Source organism: Ambystoma mexicanum, chromosome 2p (genome assembly GCF_040938575.1).
Source record: "Ambystoma mexicanum isolate Mex_15411 chromosome 2p, UKY_AmexF1_1, whole genome shotgun sequence".
Lineage (NCBI taxonomy): Eukaryota > Metazoa > Chordata > Amphibia > Caudata > Ambystomatidae > Ambystoma > Ambystoma mexicanum.
The window spans coordinates 239,353,242-239,375,772 of record NC_090923.1 but is presented as its reverse complement, the minus strand read 5'-3'; the positions used below and the strand labels follow the sequence as shown (position 1 = coordinate 239,375,772).

The 22,531-nt window shown below is 43.3% G+C and overlaps 1 protein-coding gene across 3 annotated transcripts in view; it reads left to right on the top strand.

Annotated features, from left to right (window-relative positions):
* LOC138566364 (contactin-4-like) overlaps positions 1-22,531 on the top strand; it is a 1,270,454-nt gene that overhangs the window by 913,458 nt on the left and 334,465 nt on the right. For all 3 annotated transcript variants that reach the window (XM_069643524.1, XM_069643525.1, XM_069643523.1), the window contains exons 7-10: positions 9,368-9,470; positions 11,388-11,572; positions 12,915-13,051; positions 13,887-14,016. In XM_069643524.1, coding sequence (XP_069499625.1) covers positions 9,368-9,470; positions 11,388-11,572; positions 12,915-13,051; positions 13,887-14,016 — 555 coding nt within the window. The remainder of the gene's footprint in view (positions 1-9,367; positions 9,471-11,387; positions 11,573-12,914; positions 13,052-13,886; positions 14,017-22,531) is intronic.

Below are 22,531 nucleotides of genomic sequence, written 5' to 3'. Positions count from 1 at the left end.
TGACTTCTCGCCTGTCTCCCCTTCTGATGTGTCCCGTCTGCTGTCCAAAGCCCATCCTACGTCGGCCCCTACTGACCCTCTCCCCACCCTCCTTATCCTGAACATATACCCTCTTCTCATTCCTTACTTAACCTCCTTCTTCAACATATGTCTCTCCTCAGCTACCTTCCCCTCCGCATTCAAGCACGCTACTATTATACCTATTCTGAAGAAACCTTCTGCCAATCCCCTTCTAGCCTCAAACTTCCGTCCAATCTCCCCACTCCCATTCCTCTCTAAATTACTTGAACGCTTAGCCTACTCCCAGCTCTCAGCCTTTGTTTCTAACCTTTCTCTCCTTCCTCCCTCTCAATCTGGCTTCCGACCTAAACACTCCCCTGAAACTGCTGTCACTTATGTTCTCAAATCCCTCCTCTCTGCTCAGTACTGTAAGCAATCCTGTGTCCTCATCCTCCTCCACCTCTCTGCTGACTTCGACACTGTCGATCACCCCTTACTTCTCAACACTCTTTCTTCCTTTGGTTTCAAAGACTCCGTTCTCAACTGGCTCTCCTCGTACTTCTCCTCCCGCTCTTTTGCTGTCTCCTGGGGTGGTTGTACCTCATCCACCCTCCCCTTGGATTATGGCGTACCCAAGGTTCGGTTCTTGGCCCTTTACTATTCTGTCTTTACACCTCTCTTCTTGCCGCCATCATCACTTCCTTCCGTATCTCTCACCATTTCTATGCTGATGACACCCAACTCTTCCTTTCCTTCTCTTCCTTCTCTCCTGACCTTCACCTTAAACTCTCTTCCTATCTTACTGCCATTAAAAATTGGATGTCATCCCGCTTCCTTTCCCTCAACATTGATAAGACTGAAATCTTATTCTTTCCCTCCAACACTCCTCCCCCTCCCTCTCCTGCACCTTTTATTCACTTTCCCCCCTCTAATCTCCCTATCTTTTCCCACACTCACAATCTAGGCATTCACTTTGACTCCTCCCTCTCCTTTTCCGGCCACATTTCTCTTACCTGTCGCTACCACCTCTTCAACATTCGTAAAGTCTGCTCATCTCTCACCTTCCATGCCACTAAACGTTTAATCTCCTCCCTCATCTTCTCTCACCTCTTCTATTGCTCCTCTATCCTCTTTGGACTCCCTGCTCTCATCTCGCCCCTCTCAAATCCCTCTACCACTCCGCCGTCCGTACCCTATGTCTCCCTGATGCTCACAACTCCATTTCCTCCTTGCTTTCTTACCTTGGTTGGCTTCCCTTTCACTCCCAAATTAAATTTCATTTCCACTGTCTTGTCTTTAAATCTCTTCATGACCTCGCTCCCCCTTATCTCTCCTCTCTCCTTTCTTTCTACATACCTTCCCACTCCCTTCGATCTGCTGATCTCTTCCTTCTCACCGTCCCCCTTCCCTATGTGCCTCTTCCCATTTCCACCACTCCTTTCAGCTCCTAGCCCCCTTCCACTGTAACTCCCTCCCTCTCTCTATCCATCCCCACCTTTTCCTCCATCCATACGTCCTTGAAATCTCTCCTTCTCCATTTCCCACCCTGATACCCCTACTCCCTCTCACTTCTATCTCTCTTCCCTCACATCTTCCCCTACTCACCTTCCCTACCCGCTCCTTTTCCCTTACCCTTACCTCCTCACCCTAATGCCCTTTCTGTCTCCCTCCTCCTTCCCTTTCTCATCCCCCTCCTTCCCTTACTTACCCACACAGTTTAATTGCACTACCTACTGTTTTATTGGTTTGATTCATGTCTTGTAAATTGCTTCTACTGTTATATTTTTCTATGTAACTTGTTGTTATAATGTAAAGCGCTTTATATATATATATATATAAAGCGCTATATAAACACGATAAATACAAAATACAAAATATCCCATACCTCATGCCAGATTTTATAATGATCGGTCTCACTCTCAGGCCTGCCTGTAGTGCCGTTGATGTCCAGTTCTGCTCCGCCCCATGACTTAGCGTTCCTAAAGCGTCCACTATAAATAGGTCCATCAGCTGCTCCCCGTACCATTGTCATACAGCGTTGAACTGGAGCAGTCCCAAAGGTAGTAGTCTATTGACCATTCTGTATCTTTTGCCTTTTTTGGTGGGGTAACAACCCCAGTATACATTGCTTCCCCATCAACTGTATAGGCACTCTGGTCAATACAAATAACTTCACTGCTATGTGAGCGCAAAACACCTTAGCCGTGTCACAATCCCTGCACATATGCAAATACGAGCCCAGTTCTTTCTTAGAGCACCAACAATACGAGTCTGTGGACCTGATTTATCAAAATACTTTAACATGGGAAAGTGCCATTGAAAACATGTTTGTATATCAGGCCCTGTGTCCCTTGGTTTTGTAGCCAAAATATCCTGTGCGATGTGCGTCCACATAAGACACTTATATTGTACCCACTGAAACAGGACATTTCTAAGTGTCTTCATCGTGTGCACCGGCACTGTGGTCCACTCTCAATCTGTGAATTGCTCTCCCTAGTTACTACTCCATGTCTCCCCTATTCCCTCATTTCATCCATACCGCCACTTGTGTTCCACAGCTTCCCTGCATATCTCTGGTAGGCACTTACCTCCACTCGCCAAGTCTCTGAATTTGTCTCGGGAGGATAGCTCAGGGGCAATGTGCTCGACTTGAAAGCAAGATGACACGGAGCAACACAGGTTCGATTCCTGAGTCCGCGCTTAGAAACCTCTGGGTATTAAGCGCCTTATAAATAACCTATCATATCATGTCACATGTATGCAGCACGTCTTGGGCATAACTAGAACCCCGAGCCACAGTTGTCTCAGGTCTGGGGAGCAGGTGGGGAGCAGGTGCAAGTGGATCTAGGTCCCCTGTCCTAAGCCCCGCCCACCTGGTGCCTTCCTGCCTGCCGCTCTTTTTCACCACTTAGCAAGCCCCACCCAACTGGTGCCTTCCTGCTTGCCGCTCTTTTTCACCACTTCGCAAGCCCCGCCCACCTGGTGCCTTCCTGCTTCCCGCTCTTGTTCACCACTTAGCAAGCTACGCCCACCTGGTGCCTTCCTGCATGCCGCTCTATTTCCCTACTTAAGGAGCCCTCCAGCTTCTTTTCCTTTGCAGATGGGGAGCAGGTGCAAGTAGATCTAGGTCACCTGGTCTAAGCCCCGCCCACCTTGTGCCTTCCTGCCTGCTGCTCTTTTTCACCACTTAGCAAGCCCCGCCCACCTGGTGCCTTCCTTCACCATCACTGTCTTGTGGCCAATGCTGGATTTGACTTTTATGGTGCGTCACTCTTTCTCAACTCTCATGCTGGACTTCCTTTGCATCTTGTACTCATGGTGGCCCTGAATCATGCTATTCTCATCTTCATCTTGTATCCTGGCTTGCAACATTATGTGTTACTACTGACTTCTGCAATTGTATTTGCTCTCCACTCTTGCTTCTCCACTCTTTTTGACTGCTTACTCTCTGTTCTCTCCTCCTTTCCCTTCTCCCTTTTCCTATCTCCTCCCCTTACTTTCTTCTATGCACTTACTCTATCAGAATTGTCCCTGGACCTAATATGATAGCAACCTCGCCTGTGTCCTCCACCCTCCCATTACTGTTTTTTTCCTCCCCACCACCCCTCCAGCACTATCTGAAATGTTGTCAGGCCTAGTATGATAGTCGCTTGTTTTGTTCCTCCTCTCCCTTTCGGCACCCCTCTCCCTCACCTTTTCACCTTTTATTTTTCTCCGGCTCTACCAGAAATGTCGTCAGGCCTAGTACGGTAGTCGCCTGTCTGTTCCATTTCCTTCCCATTCTCCCCCTCCCTTCCTTATCTATGTCTTAGCTCTTGCACTATCTGAAATGTCATCAGGCCGAGTATGATAGTTAATTTCACATCCTTACTGTTCATGGCCTGTAAGAATGTGGTTGTATTTTCCCTTGTTCCCTCCCTTACCTTGAAGCGCTTTGAAACACATTGTGTATAGGCGCTATATAAATAAACAATCATATCGTATCATATCTGCCATTCATCTAGCACATTCTAAAAAATGTATACAAATCTGTGTGTGCGTTCATTCATATCCCAAACAACTACTGCTTAGGGATGTATCCATCAAGCACATCATGGCACATCACCTTCTGCTCTGGAAGCTTTCTTGCTTGCCACCGAGTGTGTACTAACGTGGCTACCGGTGTCAGAAGATTTTTAAGTTCCCTTTTCCTAGCCCCTATTCATTGGAGTAGGTTTAGTGGTTTACACACTTGCACTATCATGCTGGATCACAACCAGTGCACTGCCTGTTGTGGAGGTGCGCCCTAGTGTTACCGTCTTGGGTTCAGTGCTTCTACTCCCCCTTTACCTGTCGTCAGGGCTCAAGTCGAAGGTACACGCAGGGGGACGGAGTCCACCCACTTTATTCAGAGGGTGGACTCAGCCCCCCCCAGCTAAAAGAGAAACATTGGATGTCCTTTTTGAATTTATGAATTAAAGCCGACCTCAGAGATCAAAGTGCAGTTGTCAGGTTTGTAGGCCAGACACTTCATCACTGCACTATATAACCTGATGAAAAATAACAAACAACTAAAGATAAAATATCCCATTTCGGTATTGCAAGCTCCAGGTTAAACATTTGTACTGGTTCTTGGAGTTTAAAACATGCACACCTTTTAATGTTTTCAAAAGCACTATTAGAAGAAAATACATGTCTTGGTTTTGTGTGTGAGTTGATTTTATGAAAGGCAAATGTTATTTGTCCTGATCAATTTGGGTGGTTATGCAAAGCCAATGTAATGTAATGTGCATATTTCCCCTTGATATGCTAATTTCTGGGGACGTCACATCCCATTGCGTTTGTTGACGAGTCCCCCCACTTTAATTTTTAGGACTTGACCCCTGCATGTCGGCAACTACAGCGCTGTCATGCCTATTCCGCCAGAAGAGCTACCTAAGTATTAGGTTCCATGTGTTCAAGTGCTCTGCCTGCATACCCATTGGCATTGCTCGCAAACATGTCCTGTAGCCGCGGGAATGTTCTTATGTTCGACAGAGCTTCCTATTAAGGACAGAGGGCATTTTGGGCAAAACTCTGCCGACTTGCTAAAGGCAATCAACCCTTTTGCTTTCTTTTGCGTTTAACGATTTTGAAAGAGCAATACGCTCTTTAAAAATATAAGACAGAGGATAGGTGCCCAGCCATAAAAAAAGAAGCTTGGACGAATGATAATACCTGCTCAGATAGCTCTGCAGGTTAAGCATTTACTTCTGAGATCTCCATGCAGTCTCTGAGTCTGAGTCCCTACAGTGCCTACTCTGCACTACTTAACTGTGAGGTAGACAGGCTGAGTACTCTTAAAGTGCATTATTATTCCACCTAATAATTCAATGCTAAGGAGTGCTTGGAATTTGTCATGAAGTCTTGCACTATTGTGCAATTTGTGCCATTGTTGGAAGATGCCCAAATCCCTCCTGTGTAGCTCATGTTTGACATCTTTCATGTTTGTGGCGTTCCCAGTAGGACATCGGTTTTGTGAACGTATGATAGATTCATGACAATGCATGTGCGCGATTCATGCTCATAATGGCCTAGTAGGCAGCAGGCGGCGCTATACAAAGCCAAAGAGCAACAGCAAGCGCACGCAACACACGTAGACAAGTGGCATCGTGGTGCTTTTGGGTGAGCAGCTGGTGCATTAGCATCGCTGACTGGCAAAAAGGCACAGGTTACACCCAACTCTACTTTGCTATGCATGGTTACTGCGTCACAGAACGTTTCAGTAATGAGAATATTCAACAAATGTCCTTAGAATGAAAGCAGGCTGGGTCTCTTTCATTGCCTCATCCATGCTGTATTGCTGTTTTTCCCCGCTGTGTGTCTTTTATTCACATGAATAGATACATGCCATTTTCCGAATGTTGTTTTCGGTGTAAATTATTGCAATGTGTGACATAGTGAACAGTGCCCACGGGTGGCAGTGTTTGTGTTGCCTCGGAGACGATAACAGTTGAATTTCTGTCGCTGTGATACTTTGTCTGCGACCATACATTCCCTTCAACCCATGTTTTCTTCAGTGAATTTGTAAGTTTTTTTTTTTTTCACAGTCGCTTTGCCATACCAATTTTGTTCGGTCATCTGTTGTTTTTTAATGATGTATGTGAACATAGCACCAATTGCAATTGGAAGGGCATGCACACCCTACCAGGGGGCACTTTGCCTGGCTCTGCTCATTGGTCACTTTGGGCCACTTCAAGCCGCTCATGTAATCCATGGGGCATGACTCGGTATGACCTGATGTCATAGTCATAAAGAAAGAATAAGGATGGGAGATCAACACAGCAAGATTATGGATTAATTTATTTAATCTCAGAATTGTGGTACAAATACTAAAAAGTTTTGCTTACTCATAAAATAACAGACAACGGACAGATTTCAAATGAACAGTTAGGGTACTACTGCGTACCACCCTCTTGAGATTTGAGGGTATTCTCCTCACAAAGGTGCAGAATCTCTCAAGCACAATTTAGACATTTTGTTACAGAGAAGAGAAGGTGCTGCCCAGTACAACTGATGGTCCATGGGTATTGTGAAACATAACACACAACAAGAAGTATGAACAGATGGAAGAAACATGGTGTTGTGTCATAAATCAACACTGTAGTGTTTCGGCCAACTGTAGCGGTAAGTGGGAGCTAATTGTTGGCGTGGCCTTCTGCAGGATGGGGGTGAAGGGTAACACTGTCCGTGGGATATTGTCAAAGGAATAATGTGACGGTAAAGCTTCTAACAGTTTCCAACTGTAGGATTTAGTGGAGACTGGTGGAGCGGTGTGCTGAATACACTGCTCTGTGGACTTGAGGTCACTCTGCAGGTCCTGGAGGTGGTGGGTGGTCCAGGGTGCAGGAACACCGGTAAGTGGCGGGGGTCTCTCAGCAGTGTTGTGATCTCTGCATGTATGCCTCGGTCTCACTGGAAGGGCATCGAGACCGAGGCATACATGCACCCCCATCCTGAAGAAGGTCACACCAACAACCAGCTCCCACTTACCACTACAGTTGGCCGAAACACTACACTGTCGATTTATGACACAACACCATATTTCATCCATCTGTTCATACTTCTTGTTGTGTGTTATGTTCGACAATACCCATGGACCATCAGTTGTCCTGGACAGCACCTACTCTTGTCTGTAACAAAATGTCTAAATTGTGCTTCAGGGTTTGTGCACCTTTGTGAGGAGAATACCCTCAAAACTCCAGAGGGTGGTACGCAATAGTACCCCTAACTGTTAATTTGAAATCTGTCCGTTGTCTGTTACCTTATGAGTAAGCGAAATGTTTTAGTATTTGTACCACAATTCTGAGATTAAATAAATTAATCAATAATCTTGTTGTGTTGATCTCCCATCCTGATTCTTTTTTTATGGCTATTTAACCCCCTGGGCATATCAGGACATAGCCAGGCGCCCTTTTTTATTTATCTTGACCTGATGTCATGACCTGTGCTCACTGCGCCAGGGCCCTGGCTTGAAGCCTTGCCTATGCTCCTCCAAAAGCCACAATGTGGCAGTGGCTTGTGGCCATGCCCAGTGGCCACTTTGCCCAAAGTCCTTCTGCCTTCAGCTGAATTGTTTGGACATCTGAAAGTTTCTCAAAATTAATATATGAACAGGTTAATTTCCAATGATAGCAAGACAGAACATGCATGCTGTTTCCATGATTTCTGATTGTTAGGTATGGGAACTGCCACCATTATAAACTGTTGGGACATTTTCATGATAAGAGATCATAATTCTTGTGGAAGCTGAATGACATTAGCCCTATGACCTATGAAGAGCTAAAAGACACAGAGGTATTACCACCTCCATAGATTTCTACCTCTGGGAGTTTCCCAGCACATAGGGATGTGGACCGTAGGGAGTTTCCATTATCTGAAGGGATGTGCCAAGGGCTGTACCCATCACTTCAGTAATTCAACCAGTGGGAGTTTGGTTACATCAGAGTATGTAATGTAGGGTAAACAATCGGGAGATGTCCTCACATACCAGTGAGCAGTTTCAGCGTATCAAGATATGACCCGTAGGTAATTAGCATCTCACCGGCATATGACCCATAGGTTATTAGTATCTCATCGGGATATGACCCATAGGTCATTAGCATCTCATTGGGATATGACACATAGGTTATTAGCATCTCACCGGGATATGACCCATAGGTTATTAGTATCTCATCGGGATATGACCCATAGGTTATTAGCATCTCATTGGGATATGACCCATAGGTAATTAGCATCTCACCGGGATATGACCCATAGGTTATTAGCATCTCACCGGGATATGACCCATAGGTTATTAGTATCTCATCGGGATATGACCCATAGGTTATTAGCATCTCATTGGGATATGACCCATAGGTTATTAGCATCTCATCGGGATATGAACCATGGGTTGTATTCTGTACTGCGGGGTATGAACCATGGACTGATTACATCATACTGAGGTAAGAAAACAGAAACTGAAATGATTATTAACATCAGAATATGAACCATGAGTATTTGGCAATGTACTAGTATACGAAACATGGATATTTTGAATTGCTTCAGAAGCTTGATAGATATGAGCTATAGTTATCTTCTATATCAAGGTGCATATCATTTTTAAAATACTGGTGTCACCATATCAAGATACTCTCTTAATCATGGAATGACAGTATTTGATTCCTGTATAATTGCCTAACAAGTGAACAATAAATACATTCAATAAATGTGCATTACATTTGGGTGTTAACATTGTGCTGTTACTGCGCTCTGTTTATCAGTCATTTTCTGAGATGGAACTATTACTTATGCAATAAGCCATGAGCCAGAAGGGCATTACTGCGTCAGTTAATGCCCCTGAGGCCCATAGTTGCAGGTCTGAGCATAGCGAGGGCCTTAACGGAGGCCTCAGGGACATTACCTGATGCAGTAATGGCCCCCCAGCGAGAGACTTATTGCCGAAGTAATGGTTCCATTTCAGAAAATATAGTAGTCCCTTCTCCCTTTCCATGGCGGCCATTAAAACAAATGGAAAAAGAAGGAAACAAAAAAAATGCCCACCATGGAAAGGGAGAAGGGACTACAAGTAGTCCCTTCTCCCTTTCCATGGCGGCCTGACGGGAGAATGAAAAGGAACTGGGAGGGAAGCGCGCTGCGTCCCTCGTCAGGGAAGAAATTGCCAGCCGGGTAATGCCCCAGCGAGGGCCAATGAGCTTGGTTGATACAAGCTCATTGACCCTCGCCAGGTACTATTTTTTCTCGTCATGCCAGTTCATGCAGAATTATGAAATGTTTCATTTTACATTTGGAATCTCTTGGTATGTGATGCATGTCGGTCGCATGTTAATTGGTGTTTTGTTCTCTACAGGAGTCATGGGTGAATATGAACCTAAGATCGAGGTACAGTTTCCTGAAACAGTCCCCTCGGCTAAAGGAACAACTGTGAAGCTGGAATGCTTTGCACTGGGCAAGTGAGTATGATGAATACTATTCCAGCCGTGAGTCTTTGCGAGCAACACACCCAATATCATAACACACAGAAGGAGAAAGAGCAGGGAAGCCTAAATGATTGACTTCACAATGTAAAAATGTGCCTAACGTAAAAGTGCATCCTGCCGGCGGACATAACAAAGTCTCACAAGAATGCGGTAGTCTCCATACTGACAAACTTAGGTCTCAGTTACTACATAAGGTGTTTCTGATGGATAGAGTCTAGAAGGAAACGAACACATTATTGATACAAGCTCCGTGATACACATGCATGGCGTCTCTGTAGCACTGAGTTGTTGTGGGTTATGTTATGGATATCTTCATAAAGGCATTGCCTATCCTAGACCACACTCTTCTTGGGAGTCAGTAAAACGCTCACTGCTTTGCATTGGATTAATCTAGGACAGGGGTCTGCAACCTTTGTCTTTCTAGATATTCTGCACTACAACTCCCATTATCCTTAACCAGCATAGTCAACAAATTCAACAAGTTCACTGTTTGGAAGAATTTCAAGAAATGATGTTTAATATCAATCATAATTATTCCAGTCTCCAGAGGTCCGACATGCATGTGGACATAGGTTTTAAGTACAAGGCAAAGAATGCATGCATTCATGTAGGTACTAAGGCCTCTGTGAGGCTAAGGAGTGCATGTTCTCTGCAGATGGAACGAAAGTTATCCACCATCGCATGTTGTCCTCAAAAGCATAATTTGTAGGGGCAGGTTTGCTCCCCAGAGGTGGATAACATTTGCATCTCTAAGGCATTGCGGGGATTTCCACCATTGTGTTGGCTCAACAAACTCTTAAGGCGTCATGTTTACTAATGAATAACTAGAAGTATAGGACTGCTTCCGCTGTGCATCCAAGTTTCAAAAGGACATAAGATTTGCTCTATAACAAAGAGTTATGCCGAGTATTGGGTATTTAGAGCAATATAAGATTTGCAGGAGTTTATGGGGAGTCTCCAACAGTACACAGGCTCTGAAGGAATTTCGGAGCACTACACCATAGCAAAGAGTCTTCTGGGCTGTTACAGATTGAGTAGTGTAAAGAAAGTGTCTATCTCAATAAATCATGTTCAGGAATGGGGGAATTCTGAAGGACATCTGGGTCTCAAAGGGTCACCTTCGACTTGTGCACAGGTTCTCCACTTTCACAGCCAATCTAGTCTAAAGACTGAATCTATTTGTACTATCATGACAAGTACACAGGGGGACTAGGGTGGATGTTTGATCTCCAGGAGGTAAGATGAGTTTAAACGTAGGCATGATCTTTATCCAGGGCTAAAGCGTGTTTTCAACAGTAGAAAAAGAGTATATTAGGTCTCTAATTCCGTTACTGCCACTTTTTTGGCGGTAAAAGACTTAATGCCATTTTTACTGCACTGCCAAATTCTGAGATTGGAAATAAAGTGGAGGATTTGCCTCCAGCAAGGACCTGGAGATAAATCCCCTAATTTGCCTCTGAAAATAAACACAGAATTACTGCGGCTGACCACTCGAGTTAATTCGGGCACAATCCCCATGGAGTCCTATCGACTCCCAAAATTAGGATTTATGCTACCCTATCACCACTTGTAATCCAGACCAAGTGGAAGTAACAGTAATTGAGTCTGGTTGTATTTCGATGGATTTTAAGTAGAAATTCCGCCAAACTCGTAATGAGGCCCACAGTGTCTTAGGAAGTAGAATACATCTCAAGCATTAGATTAGGATAATAGGGGTAGGTGAGGTCTCTATCATTCATGCATTTTCCCAATGTAAATGAGGTCTCGAAAAGTTCAAATAAACTCCAAGGTGGATGCCTGCAATACCAAGGTTCTTGATTAGCAAACGGGTTGACTGCACATGCAGTGTGCTAGATTCTAACACTGTCTTTCTGTCTTCTCAATCCTTAGCCCAGTTCCCACTATTAGCTGGCGAAGGGCTGATGGGAAACAGATATCTCGAAAGGCCCGCAGACACAGATCCAGTGGTGTCCTGGAGATCCCAAACTTTCAGCAAGAAGATGCCGGATTGTACGAGTGTGTGGCTGAAAATTCCAGAGGAAAGAATGTAGCCAGGGGCCAGCTGACATTCTATGGTAAGCAGATAACAAAGCACTTCCACTGTTTCTCCATTTCACTTCAAAGTCATAAAAGTCTTGGGTAGTGTGCTCTTTGTTGTTACTGGGTGGCCTGACTCATGAGGGACCGCAGAAATATCATATATGCACAATTGAGCACAGGTTACCACGCCCTTTCACATAGCATGATGTGAATGCAAACTGAAATAAAAGAAAGTTTACCTTTGAGCTGGAAACACTAGTGTGTCGACCAGTACAGTGTACTTGATCACATGGTTACTAACTACACTGATATTTCTGCACATATGAATATGACAGATTCTATGAGATCATTACCCAGAGTATGGGCTGTGTTATTATAATGATTAACACGTGTTATTTTAGACATGTTTAAATTTGGAATGCATATGTTTTGTTTGATATTAGTTGTGAATAAATGTTTCAATGAATTAGATTGATTACTGATCACACATGCGGGGGAATTTATACTCTGTTTTGGTTGTAGCTCAGTGTCCAGCCATGCTCTCCATTTTGCTTTACATCCTGGGCAGGCTGCATTAATAGAAGAGTGAGCATGCATCACAGGAAGTTGAGAGAAGTGCTCACAATTCTAGAGCAAAATCAAAGTAGATTTCTCAGAACATCATCTATCTTAAACAAAGATGAGCGAGTTTGTCCAATTCCAGAGCCTTGACAACTGGCACTACAATACCTGCTAACAGACCCAATGAAACTTGCATAAAATCGATTGCCATCAATTAGACTATGATTTGTGACCAGTCCATTCAATGTCAGTCATTCTTCACACTAGCAGTATTAGTACATGCCTACCATTCTTGCCGTCTACAAATAACTCAAGGTCTTTTTTAGAAATGATCTGACCTTTGTATATTTGCAAGATACCCTTTCACCTCTCTCCCTTCACTCTTGCAGTCTAGCTACAACTCCCTCTCCCTTTCCATGGGTATCTGCTAGTCTACGTGTTGCTGTTATTGATATATCACTTTTTTATGAATGTATTTACATCTCCCAGTATAAACTTTTTCAGAAATGTCATCATCTTCATACCTTCCTACTCTAACCATATCTCTTTGTGTTTACTGAAACCTCAACCTATTTTGATGTTTCTTTATTCATTTCAACTTTATATTTGTATCCTTATCATGCATGTCTGCCTTCCTATCCCCACCCTATTATCCTGGACTACCTATATTTACTAGGATGGATGCCGGTTGTCACGGTTGGGATCCACCCATTGAGGGCTATCAGGGTAGATGACTCTTGACAGGTGGCAGGATCACTCAGGAGACCAGCTGGGTAGACAAAAGGAAATGATTTAGTGTTCCCTCTCTTGCCCCAGCTCATCCAAACTGGATCCAGAAAATCAATGATGCCCACATAGCCATTGAGGAGAACATCTTCTGGGAGTGCAGAGCAAGTGGACGTCCCAAGCCCTCCTACAGCTGGCTAAAGAATGGGCACGAGCTGGTGACCCGGGTAAGTACCTCACATGGCACCGCGCGGGTTCAACCCAATATGCATTGTTTATCCATTGTCGAAGCTCGTATATCTATGTGCCTGAAAGGAGATAATAATTATTTTGCAACAGCATAGAATACAAAGGTGACCGTACAGAATACAAAGAGGAACTCAAATGCATGGGAATTGTTTGCAGGAAGAACCCGAACATGGAAGATGTGTTACCACTGTGCACTGCAGGGGTTAAATCTCGTAAGCAGTATTTAATAGAATTCCAGAAAAAACACCCCCATGAAACAGCAATGGTTGACCCTTAACGAGGTAATGTAGATTAACAGTTACTATCAGGGTGGCGAAGAATCGAGAAATGGCAAATGATTGTTACTTTCAAATCCATAAGTAGGATCATTGTCAGGGTAGATGTACATTTATGGCAAATGCTCATGATGACAGATTATGGATTTGTGAGTATTAAAACACTGAAAACCTACTCTGTGTGGGAGACATAGAAGACGAGGGTATTTAAGGATGTAATCGAATTCATCAATTCATGGAGCGAGGCAACACTGGCAGTGTTGGAGAACAATGGGCCCTGTCTGTTACATTAGGCAGTGCCATTTTGACTGTCCTTTTTAGTGCCGCAAAATTCTCTGTTTCAATGTGCAGAGCTGCTAGACCCATTCAACAGAACGCACACTCTCTACTTCATATCATAGTGTTCAGCCTTACAACATCTATGTTAGAAGAGATTTAGATGACGTTTGATTGTAGCTTCCCCCAGCGTGTATCCGACCCATATGCTATAAAATATGTCTGCTAGCGCGGTCTGAGCTTTCTTCTTGCTTTTTTACAGGACAGGATTCAGATCGAGCATGGTGCGCTTACCATCACAACTGTGAACGTGTCTGATTCCGGGATGTACCAGTGTGTGGCTGAGAACAGGCACGGGACGATCTATGCCAGTGCGGAGCTGAGAGTCATTGGTGAGTCCCCGGGGAGCTGTGTGCTACTGTCATTTGTGACGGCTGGATCTTTGTGTCGCAGTAGAGCGCTGCGAGGTTTTCAGACATGTTGGACACCGGCAAGTGGGCAGGACCTAGACTGACCCCTCAGCCTAAGGTTTGCATGACTGAAGATCTACAATGTAGCTTTTATAAACACAAGGACATTTCCCGGCACAAACTTATCAACTAGGGTAGGAAGGCCAGAGTAAAAGGATTACATGAGAAGCCCATTCCGCAGATTAGTCTGCAAAATTGATTAAATTAAATTATTTGCATTTTTAAAGCGCTCACACAGCCCGGGGGCATCGAGGCGCTGTCACAGGAATATGTCTCTTAGTTGCCTATAACGTGCTTAATACCAGGAGGTTTCTTAGCACGGACCCAGGGATCGAACCTGTGTTGCTTCCTGTCGTCTTGCTTCCAAGGCGAGCACGTTGCCGCTGAGCTATCATCCCGGGATGCTGAGATACAGTCCCATTGTCCCCCGGGGTTCATTTGGCCCCCCATCTCTGAAAAGTAAACACAACAGAAGCATAACGATGTGCCCGGCGTTATAGTATTGTGCAGAATGAATGACTAAATCAGTGCCAAACAGATGCATAAAGCCGCAAGTCAGAGACTTTGTCTCTTTCCACCATCACATGATGCCATCCGGGTGCCAAGGACATTGGCGTACCTGACATGCACTTAAACCCAAACTGCCCTATGTTTCTCTGGGTTTGAATCCAAGCACTGTCTCCTTAAATCTTGCATGTCCTCTTCCTGTATCTATGTAGCAACCAACTGGGCCATATTTTACCTTTTTAAGAAACTCTCTTGCAATCTGAGCTCCTTGATCAATGCCCTCGGTCAAAGTGTATGCCCTCACTGACCATAGCGCTCTCCCCTCGCTGTGTGCCGCTTTCTTGTTTTACTTTCAACGTCCATTTCTCAAACGTAGAATTAAAGCTCTTTTTTGAGATGCCATGGGGCCCTGAACTTCCTGTCTGCCCTTCTGACTCCCTGAGTTAGTGTGGCCTTGCTCCAACCTGTCCAAGACTGTTGCCTCCTTCTCTGTGTTTCCCTTTCATAATTTATTTGTCGCTATCTACCCCATCAATGTCTCTTTGGATCTCTGTCCGCACCATGCAGTGTATCCGTTTCTTGGTCTGGCATTTCCCCCGAGTTTCTCGCTGTCTCTGCTGATTGAAGCTGTGCCTTCACACGATGGATCCTCATTCCCTTCTGTGTGGGTTTTCCATCTGCCTAGGCTGCAGACCTCATTATCTTTTGCAGTTTTGTGCATTCTAGTTTGACCCATAACTGAAAGCTCGAGCCTGTTTTTGTCACATCCTTCCCTGGCTTCTAAACAATGTTAATACAACTCTTACATTGCAGTGAAAGTCACGCTCTTAGAGATTTGACGTAGCTAGCACCAGGCATGTCTGTTTTCAAAACTGCATTTTCCTCTTTAAAAAAAAAAGTACATCTTCATGTAAATCCTGTCTTTTTGAAAATTAGGATCAGGCTCTTGCGACATTTTTAGGACTCTGGTGCCAGCAGTGGAAGTATAGGTTAGATATCTCCATCATTACGAGATAAATTCCCTTTTGATGTGTACTAAGCTTCCCACACACCAAGAAGAGAGACCCACTGACTGTGGGAAAACATAACTCTCACAATATTTTGAAACTTACTAAACTAAGATCTTGGCAGCCGTGCAAACCTACAAGGTTATGTTCATGGCATAACTACCATTCTGTATAGAAACTCTAATTATATATTACTATTTGTTATATCTTTTTGCCAAATTGAGTTTGTGTAAGCATGTCTGTTTCCGCTATCAACTGACATCTACTTGTCGGTGTAAGAAAAGTGACAGAAAGCATCGATGAATAGTAGTTACCTAACCCTGATGATGGGTGAACATCACCCAGAAAAGTTTAAATCATTTTTACTAGGGGACAATAAGCAGGCTCCGATCTCCATGCCCAGTGTGCCTATCTCCATGTCCTCTGAAGAACAAACAACTTGTAGTGGAAGATCCAAGTGTGGCCTAGTACACAAATGTGCCCTTGTAGAAGATGGATGTCAGAGAAATAGTGAGATCATTAGCTGATAAGCTTAAATCAACTCTGGAAATGTTTAAGCTTGACACCATGCTGTCAAGGTGGGTTTACACCTATCAGGGCTTCAGGCAGGCTTTGCGAATTGCCAATACAAATGCCCCAATTGTGGTAACAGTTTGAGGTTAGAGGCCAAATGCTTTGGGACATCTTAAAAGGTTCCTCTACCTCCACCACTAAATACATTGGAAAGAAGTTGCTTCCCATTTCCCAGCTATAGAGATGGTCGAACAAGGGAAGAACCAGCCAACCTCTTTATTTTCCCTCTTGGGCAGGGTTTGAGTTGTAAGTGACTTCAATTCAGCACTTTAACTAAGTCAATGCCTAGTCTGGGATGCCCAATGGAAGCCCTTATTTATATATTTTTATGACAAGTTCATAAATCTGGATGATGAACCCTTATATAACGCCCCTCTCATAGAATCCCCCTGACCTCACTGAGCCAAGAAGTAGGTTTGTTTTGCAAATTAAAAGGTTTATTGGAAAAATTAAACAATATATATATCACACTTTTATGAATAAATTAATATTTGATAGCACACTTATGAATATAACATTGATCAACAATGGATAATATTATAGTACACAATTCTTTAATTACTTAGGAGTTGGTATAGAAAGGATAAGGTAGCAGAGAATACTTTGTATGGTTTCAATGAAAAGCAATGATGGAAAGAATGCAGCACAGAAATAAACTGACATGGTTTGAACAATAGATAAGATGATCACTTTTTTCTTTATGACAACTCCCTCCCCCCTATGCAATATGAAGAGATGGAAATGAGGGCACACAGGTTTTCAGGAATACAATCAAAAGCAGTTCAGTTCACCCCTAGCAAGCTTAGAGAAACCGGTATGCTTTTAAGCAGTCAAAAATACTTTTACATGTGATTTGCAATGAAGTGAAAAAGATGCTAAAAATGATTTAAATTTTCGATAGGCGATTCAGGGTTAGGTGATAGCTACTTGGAATTAGTTCAGGTCAACACTAGCAATGATTCAGGAATGATTATCAGAGTGAAAACGAATTTCAGCAGTGGAAAGCAAGAAGCAGCTATTTTTACAAGTGGTAAATCGATCGCGATTACGGAAAAAGTATAAGGAGTTGGGATGTCATATTAGGCTTCTAGGACATATGGTTCAAAAGATACGGACGTTTATGTGGAGGTAGATTTTCAGAATGAAGTCAGGTTGGAAATCACAGAATGGACACACAATTTCTATGCAGTTCGGGACAGGTTGAAATGGATGGCATAAGATTATTTTAAACTAAGGGATTGGTTCTGTACAGATCTGGCTGGATACTCACTCCTAGTTTTTGGACCGGAAGGGGCCTTGGACTGTACTCTCGCCACAAGATGGTCTCTGCCACTGGTTCTACTCACAGCGTCTGGTCTGGGTCTGATATCGCCACTGCACAGCAGTCTGGTCTGGGTCTGCTACCGGCACTGCACAGCGGTCTGGTCGGCCTCTTGAACTGGACCTAACGGTTCTGGATACAGCTCTGCTTTCTCTGGTTCTGGCACGGGTTCTGGGTCAGAAGCGAACAGCACAGCCCGGCTGTTGAATAGTTTAGTTAGGTTGCTGGATTCTGAGGCCTGCTGAGAAGCATTCAGCTTTTGGTTCAGGCCTCCCTGCTTCAAGTTCTGGAGTTTATCTGGAGTCTATGGTCATTCTGGATATTGTCTGGCTTGGCAAAGTGCTGCGCAAGAAAGTGGAAAGAGCAGTCCCTATCTGGCTTTTAGGGGTTCTTTTTATGTCTCTTGAAAGTGGGTGGGAAGGTTGACTTTCTATGCCCAACCCACTAAGGGTTTTGATAGGTTAAAAGTTTTACTGTCCTCTGCCTGGAGAACGGAGTAGTGAGCCATCCTGTGTCATCAAGTATCATTTGTATGGCTTTAAGGAAAGAACACTCCCCTTTGGTTTCTTATAGAACATCAATTTTACCCAAAACACATATTTCCCAGATACACAAGTTGTTGAAATTACATGTACACATCACAGATTAATTAAGACAGGTCTCTGTTCAGCCCTGATCTTTCTAAGAGCTTGGGATCAGAAATGACAACATTTTGCGCTTTTAGTGGGTTTCGCCATATGGGTTTTTCATCAAATCTTCCACGGCGGTACACCCCCCTCTGCGCATATTACTGTAAGTTTGCATTGTCCTAGCATAAACACAGTGTCTACAATATTAATAAATCCAGGGTTTTGCCTCAGAACATCCCACAACGTCCAACTTTGTCTTCAACTGTGAGTGAATTTTTCATATTAAGAATCCCCAAATTGTACATTTCTGTCAGCTTGATACAATATTTTATAAACAATTTAATAAAACATACATTTGCTCTCAATTCAGTACACCCATTTGTTTGCCTACGCCCCCGGGAACTTGTCTTGACTCAGAGATCATGTGTCTTGCCTTCCCCAGAGCATTGGTGACAGTTTACACCCGAAATCAGCATATTATATTCAGCTGAAGGCATCCATTGTCTATTTCCTCCAAGCTGCAGGGAAACTCTCCTCCTCTTTTAATCAACAGGACCCTGTGATATCCTGTGCTGTTGGTGTAGGGCCTGGGAAGAGTAGGTGTTAAGAATTCTCATTGACCAGCAAGCCTTTTGAAGTCTCAGCTAACTTGGGATGCTGTTTAGCTTCTGAAATACAGGTCTCCTGTCAGAATTTAGATCGCTAGCGCCGGTTAGTGTCAAGCACCAGTATTGCAGCCATTTTTGACAACTGCCTTACCAGTGAGCAGTCCTCAAATTATACTTTGTTCAAATATAGGTGCACTTCTGTGGACCTCAGATTCATGTAGATTCTTGAGGGAGAATGATGTTGACCCCCCAACAAGGAGGTGGGACCTTTTTAGTGGTTCTGTGATCCATGATTTTAGCAATTTTTGACATCAATTAAAACGGATTTTGACCATCACTATATTCCTTTGCACTGATTTTGCTCTGTGGGCAGCCAAAGGATGGGGCTGGCAATGGTCTCCTGTATTAACACTGACAGAGGCAAAAGTGGATGGTGGCCTATGTGTCAGGTTTTCACTGCGCATTATTGGATGATCTCTGGCGAGCAGCATGCTTTCCGGCAGCCATTATGATGTTTCCCATGTCAGTAATGCACAATGATGTGGTAGTGCTTGGATGCGTGGATGAAAACATCCCACAGAGTCCTAAAAAAGCAGGGGAGGCTCATTAAGTGGGGGGCTCTGTCCACCCGGGTGTACCCTCAACGTGAGCATTACTCTTGGGCAAGTGAGAGATGTGATCTACTCTGTTTATGTATGGTTTTCGTGTTGTTGTTGGATCACCTTTTGCTTCCAATCATGTCAGTACTTGGGGATAAGAAGAAGCCTATGTGCTTGCTAGCTGGTGCACTTCTGAGCTCAGGAGGTTTGGTTCTGTGCCCTGTAGCTCATTGCGTCCATGTGGAGGATGATTTAGCTGATAATTCACTATCTGCTGTTAGAACTCGTGATTCGGAGAAACTTCAAAGGACTTGAGTAACACTAGGAAAATTTTGGGACCATGTCCAATTGTTAATTTCTATTATCTTGGAATTGGAAGTGCTGCTGTGTGTTTTAATAAAAACACTGAATGGGAGGCTTCATTACCTAGCATCTGCACTGAGGCCCATTGGTAAAATATCAGTACTTGTGGCATCCAGCAGGGTTCCATCATCTCCCCAGTGATCCTCAATCTATAGATGGAGCCGCTGAGAGACCGCCTAGCCACACACAACATTCACATCCACCAATACGCCAGTGACACACAGCTTCATCAAGATTGACTCCATCAAGGACATTCACAGGCTCAAAACCTGCCTTTCGCTGATCCAGTCTTGGATGTCCAGTGCATACTTGAAGCTCAACCCCTCCATACCAAATTCCCAATCCTCATCAACAACACTGAACACCCAGACATACAGACCTGGCTATAAACCATGAACCTTGAAGGCTTCTCACCCGAGCTCACCTCCTGTGCCAAGTCCCTCTGGTTCCACATCGACAAAGACACACACAGCTAAGAAAACTCACATAGCGTGGTATCAGCTCTCCCTCCTGCGGAAAGTCAAGCCCTTCCTCTCTCTGGATGGCTTTATATCCACCATTCAAGCATCTATCCCACCTGAATATGGGTAATTCCCTCCTCAAAGGCCCCCCATCCGCCCTTTGTGTCATTGAGCACTGTCCTACAAAAGGCTGCACGCCTCATCAACGGTCTACGCAGATATGACCACATCACCCAGGCCCTCATCAACCTTCCCTGGCTCACACTGCATGCACAAATCAACTTCAAGTCTTAATGCATCATCTATAAGACAGTCACCTGCAGGTCACCTAGCTATCTCGCAGTGAAACTCAGCATCTGCAGTGCACAGCACACCAATCCGCTGCTGATAAAAATGATAGGACCAGAAAACAAGCCTCCTCTACCTATGCCCCAAGACTGTGGAACTTCATCCCCGTCAGCATCAGACTTGCCCCCATGTTCCTACAATTCAGAAAATAACTCAAGAAACACCTTTTCAAGGAGTCTCTGATCCTTGACACCTAGGGCCATCACATCACCCCCATACCCCCTGCCTTGCTAGACGCTATCTGCCCTTCTCCCCACCACCACCATGTACAGATGTACCCCTCCTCTGTGTCCATCTGTATCCTACATCCCGCTGTATATCTGTTCTGTTGTTATCTCTGAAAAGCACTCTGTTATGCAACTGTATTGTTGTATAACTATGTAATACCTCTGTTTTGCTTCACAAAACTAGGTCTGTGCTCAATAAATACCATAATAATTATCCTTTGTTTAAAAAATGTTTTTATTTTATTTGTTTTAGTTGAAATTAATCAACCTTTCAAAACAAAATTAAACAATCTTATTACAACATATCATTTCATTCCATTACAGTTTAAAACATTAAAAACAGAATCTTCCACTTTACAAACAAGTAAAGAAAAACTATTAATAATAAAGCTAAAAGTAAACTAAAGAGGGGAGTAATATTAAAAATAGAATGAAGCAAAGATAAGAAATTGAATTCCTAAAACTCAAATTGACATTTACAGTACCATCTTGATGTAAAACAAAAACTTAGTCATCAATTATATTAATTCACATAGAAAAAGAGGAAAAAACCAATCCAAAATTTCCACTGTACTAAACTCATTGTCACTTCATGGAGAGTAATTCTACCATTCTTTTCCATACTGGATAATCTCCCCTCATTGATTTAATTTTAAACCATTTAGAAAATTTATCGTGGATATTTGAATGGGTAAATATGAACAGTTCAAAATTATCGCCCAGGCTTGTTTCTGTTCTAGACTCCTCAAATATGTGCAGTGTCTCGAAAAATGTATTTCTCTCTGAGAAGTTCACTGCAGGCATTGTGTAATGAGATGTTCAAGAGTTTCTTTTTCTGTTTCCAAATTACAAAAGCGACAAATGTTCAACTCTGGTTCTAACAATTTTCTTCTGACACTAATGTCGTTAGTCATCCACAGGTTGAAGTGCATACGTAAAATTGCTGAGCGATAGATAATTGATGGTGCTTTGACCATATATAGAGGTACTGTCTTTCGTTTTTTTGGCGGGAACCGGTAGAAGTTTCCATCTCTATATTGTAAACATCTCTCCTGGGTTTTTATCCAATCCATTTCATATATATTTTCTTTTGCCTTCAATGGATTATTAATCTGTAAATCAATGATTATATTCGCCTCAGTCAATTTTTGATATGCGCCTTGCATCCATGTGGTTACAAAATTATGTTGTGATAGAAATATGTATTGACTAAGAGTTTTTAGGATTACATCCATGACGGTTGACATCAAACATTTTCTAAACAATGAGCATAATCGCCAAGAGTAATGTGCTTGCAATGAAATTAATCCCAATTCATAGAGTATCCATGAAGTTGCGACGCATTGTGGGAGGTGCAGAATCTGTTTCCAAAATTTCCCTTCCCATTTCTCAAAACAGAAACGTGTATTAGTTGGCAAGGATTCTAAGCCATATATCATAGTTGGTATTGCCTTTTGGACCCAATATTGTAGAGCTGGGTGATGGAAAATTTTCCAAATTTGTACATGAGTATTTTGGTTTGAGAAATTGCAGTCTCTAGTTTAGTACCAATACGTTCTATCTGAGCCTTGTTGGTTATATTGTTTTCAACAAGCATTCCTAAATAGGTATATTCTTTCACTATATTCAGACGAATGTTATTAATTCTCCAGGAAAACGACAGCCGTGTGGTTTTATTCGGCTGATAAACTAGAATCTGTGTTTTGTTTGGGTTAACTGTTAGTTCATTTTGATGAATATAGGTGTTGAATGCAGTTAGGAGCTTCTGCAATCCTAATGGGGTTTTAGAGATTA